The sequence below is a fragment of the Elgaria multicarinata genome, chromosome 11 (genome assembly GCF_023053635.1).
Source record: "Elgaria multicarinata webbii isolate HBS135686 ecotype San Diego chromosome 11, rElgMul1.1.pri, whole genome shotgun sequence".
In the NCBI taxonomy this organism is placed as follows: Eukaryota; Metazoa; Chordata; class Lepidosauria; order Squamata; family Anguidae; genus Elgaria; species Elgaria multicarinata.
In genome coordinates, this window is record NC_086181.1 from 42,192,151 (window position 1) to 42,195,994 (window position 3,844).

At 45.7% G+C, this 3,844-nt stretch overlaps 1 gene segment (V, D, J or C); it reads left to right on the forward strand.

The window, feature by feature from the left end:
• The first annotated feature begins 671 nt into the window (after positions 1-671).
• On the forward strand, positions 672-2,986 carry LOC134405941 (Ig heavy chain V region 6.96-like). The segment is given in 3 exon segments: positions 672-717; positions 801-1,119; positions 2,923-2,986. Coding segments are annotated over 3 exon segments (429 nt in total).
• Positions 2,987-3,844: the final 858 nt, after the last annotated feature.

Sequence of the window (3,844 nt, forward strand, 5' to 3'; positions counted from 1 at the left end):
TCCTGATGTAGGACACTGTCCGAAATGCGTAGATTGAGTGCATTGAAGAATTGATTTGAAAATGAAAACAAAGATTTAAAGCACCAGAGCATCACTCTCCACATTTTTTCTACGCTCATTACTGGCCACTCACGTTTTTGTGGGTCCTTTTGATGATGACATTTGCCTCCCACTTGCCTCCTGCTGCCTTTCTCAATTTTAGAGAGACAAAACAAAACGCTTTTAATCTGAGTCTTCTGAAGTTGAGCTATAAATTGCCCCCTAGAGTCCCTATTGAAATCCGTTGAAATCTACAGGAAGCATCCCTTTTTGTGAATTGAGTTTTGAACAGGCTGTATAGGAAAGATGGAAGATTGATCACTCTTGCTATTTTCCCAGACTCTTTTGGGCACAACCCAATTTTGGGAACCATAGGATGTTTTTCCTGCCGGTTGTAGGACTTTTGTTGTTGTTAATTAACATGCATAGGATTGCAACAACCATTGAAAAATATGGGTGAACTGAGAGTCCCATGGAGAGGACCTCAGGCAGCCCTTATATGATGGAGCCCATGCAAATCAGTTTGACCATTTTCTGTCCTTAAAGGATGCTGTGGTTAAACCGAGCAGAAGTCACCAACCACCCTGATCCTCCTCACATTGCACCAGTCAAGACGCTAATTCTCCAGAAGCATGACTCTTTGGTTGAGCCTCCTCCTGTTCTCTGCAGTCCTCTCAGGTCATTATTATGTTTATGTCAGGGACCTGTAGGCCTTTCTGCTTAGATTCTCCACTGATTTTCACTTTGTCTTTCATTTTCAGGCTGCCATTCTGAAGTTCAGCTGATGGAGACAGGAGGTGGTGTTATAGCACCTGGTGGCTCTCTCCAACTCTCCTGCAAGGCTTCAGGCTTCACCTTTACTGACTACAACATGCACTGGATCCGTCAGGCTCCAGGGAAAGGGCTGGAATGGGTGGCTGGAGTTAGCAACCCTACAGGGAGCACCCAGTGGTATAACTCCAAGGTTCAGGGAAGATTCACTATCTCCAGAGATAATTCTCAGACTTCAGCATATCTGCAAATGAACAGCTTGAAAAATGAAGATTCTGGCTTGTATTACTGTGCAAGAAGCACAGTGACAACTTCTGCCTTCCTGCTTATACAAAAACCTCAAGGGAACCCTAAGAGCAGAGACTGAAAACAAAAGACCCAAGCTGTTGGAGCACTGGACTAAGACTCATCCTTGCCTGAAGCAAAACAGCAAATGGCATGGCCCTACCAAGGCCATTGCTAGATGAGGGTTTAGCCTGGTGTGAGGCCCGGGCTCCCTGTTGTGTGTGCAGATGATGCAAAGGGGATCCCGGGGTTAGGCTGGGCTAAACCCTCTCTTGACCCAGGATAACTAGATCCACTTATGGCCTGGCTTTTCCACAGGCCCGGGCTGAGCCCGGGGCTGTGGAAAGTCTAGTTAGTTCCATGGCTTTTCCCGGCTGCTCACTCATGCGCTGTGCCCATTGGGCTGGGGGCAGCAGAGGGGGCAGCGGACATGGCAAGTGGGCGAGCGAGCGGGGGGTGAATAGGTGAGTGGGGGTGGACAGGTGAGCGGGGGTGGACATGGCAAGCGAGGGGGTGGACAGGGTGAGCGGGGGTGGACGGGCAAGCGAGTGGGTGAGCAAGCGAGTGAAGGGGTGAGTGGGGGGCAAGCAGGTGAGCGAGGGGGCAAGCGGGGGGCATCATACATTGTGGGGAGGAAATCAGGGGCAGAGGGGAGCAGGGAACCCTTTTTTTAAAAAAACACCTACCTTTTCGTTGGTGCGCTCCTGCGCACATGGCCCTTTAAGTTTTATTTTAAATGCAGGACACGACGGGGCTTTCCTTTCCCCGTCGCGTCTTACGTGTAGAAAAGGGTGACGGCCCACGTTAGCTGCAGCACAGCCTCGCTCCGTCTCCTCTCCGCGTTAACTGGTAGGTCTAGCAAGCCCCAAGTCATGTCCATAACAAGTCAATAACAGGTCACATCGTTTCGGGGCAGGAAGCAGTGAATTCCACAATAACATTTTCCACTTCTTGGTAGTAAAATATATAATCACTCCAAGGACATGTCTGTTTCCCTTGTAAACCTCTCAGCTGATACAGACATAAACACCTTAGGAGTCCCCTTGAAGCTGAGAGGTAGAGATGTCCTGTACTTGATACATTATGCCATCTAATCAGGAAGAAGCAGTTGAAGGCAATTACCCAGCTGTTGAAATAAGCTGTGGAAGCCCTATCCTTTAGATTTCAATCACGGTATAAGATATTTTACTTGATGCTGGGTGGCTGGGAGCTGTTGCACCATGTCCTGCCTTGTTGGTCCCCGGCCGATGGTTCGTTGGCCACTGTGTGAACAGAGTGTTGGACTAGATGGACACTCAGTCTGATGCAGCATCAGGGCACTTCTTATATTCTTACATTCTTAAGGCAATGGCCATAGCAGTTGAAATGGGAGATGAAAGCCCTATCCTTTAGAATTCAGTCACAGTATAAGGTATTTCACTTGCAGTGAAAAGGAATCTGTGATGCTCAATAACTCTAATTGTCAATATGGAACCTCTTAAAAAATGGGGTTGAGTGGACCAAACTTCAATACGAGGAGTGAATGGATTTGTCAGTGTTGCTTTATCCAGCGTTCATTTAAAAACAAAACAAACAAAAAAAAAACCTTAAGTTTTTGCTCTCTCAGATAATGCTTGCACATTTTGGTAAATTCTTATAAACTGAAATGAAATTCTCACCCATCTGTATCAACAAAACACAATAGTTACAACTATTCCCAACACGAAGAGAACAACAATAACAACAACAATGCTTAATTAATCAACAACATGGCCAAAAACACAGGGTTCCAAATACAGACCATTAAGACCTAAGCACACTGTCACTCACCCATTATCCGTACAGTCTGACTTTTGGAATGAACACATGGAGCACAAGAACTTTGGACTCAGAAGATTTACCAGGGGCATGAACCTGGAGCATTCAGGCTTTGTATCCATGTAGCAGTTCCATGGTCTGTACACCCTTCACTGTCACACACTTGATGTCACTTCATTAAATTCCCCCCTCTCACAAGGAGGTACCCTGTAAACCGCCCAGAGAGCTTCGGCTATTGAGCGGTATAGAAATGCAATAAACAAATAAATAAATAAATAAATTCATATACTAAACATTCCCAAGGGACTGCAAATTTGCAAATCGTCTAATGTCATGCTCCCTATCAGTTCATGATGTATAGTATCCATAACTTGTCACATTATTTGAGGACCTGGGGAAGAAGATAACATAAGGACAACCATTTCTCATTGCTAGTAAAATATAATAACACTTCCAAAACCCTGTTTGCTTCCTTCTTAAATTCCTCAGCTTGCAGTTAAAAAAAACCAATGAGTCCCTTTGAGATCCATTCCCACTCTAAGCTCGGATGTTCTTATTGCCAGTGTCCATTTTGTTCATAGAATCATAGAATAGTAGAGTTGGAAAGGCCCCATAAGGCCATCGAATCCAACCCCCTGCTCAATGCAGGAATCCACCTGAAAGCATCCCTGACAGATGGTTGTCCAGCTGCCTCTTGAAGGCCTTTAAGGTGGGAGAGCCCACAACCTCCTTAGTCCATTGGTTCCATTGTCTAACAGTCAGACAATTTAATTCCATATGACAACCAGGTGGGGGTGTTCTATTGACTTTCTTATCTGAAACCTTTCCATTTTCCTTCTTCTTTCAGGAGTCCTCCATCATATTGTGATGACCCAGTCAGGAGCCTCTCAGAGGGGGGGGGAAAAGAGGCAGCAACCCTAATTAAGCACTAAATGGGTTACACCTATAGTGG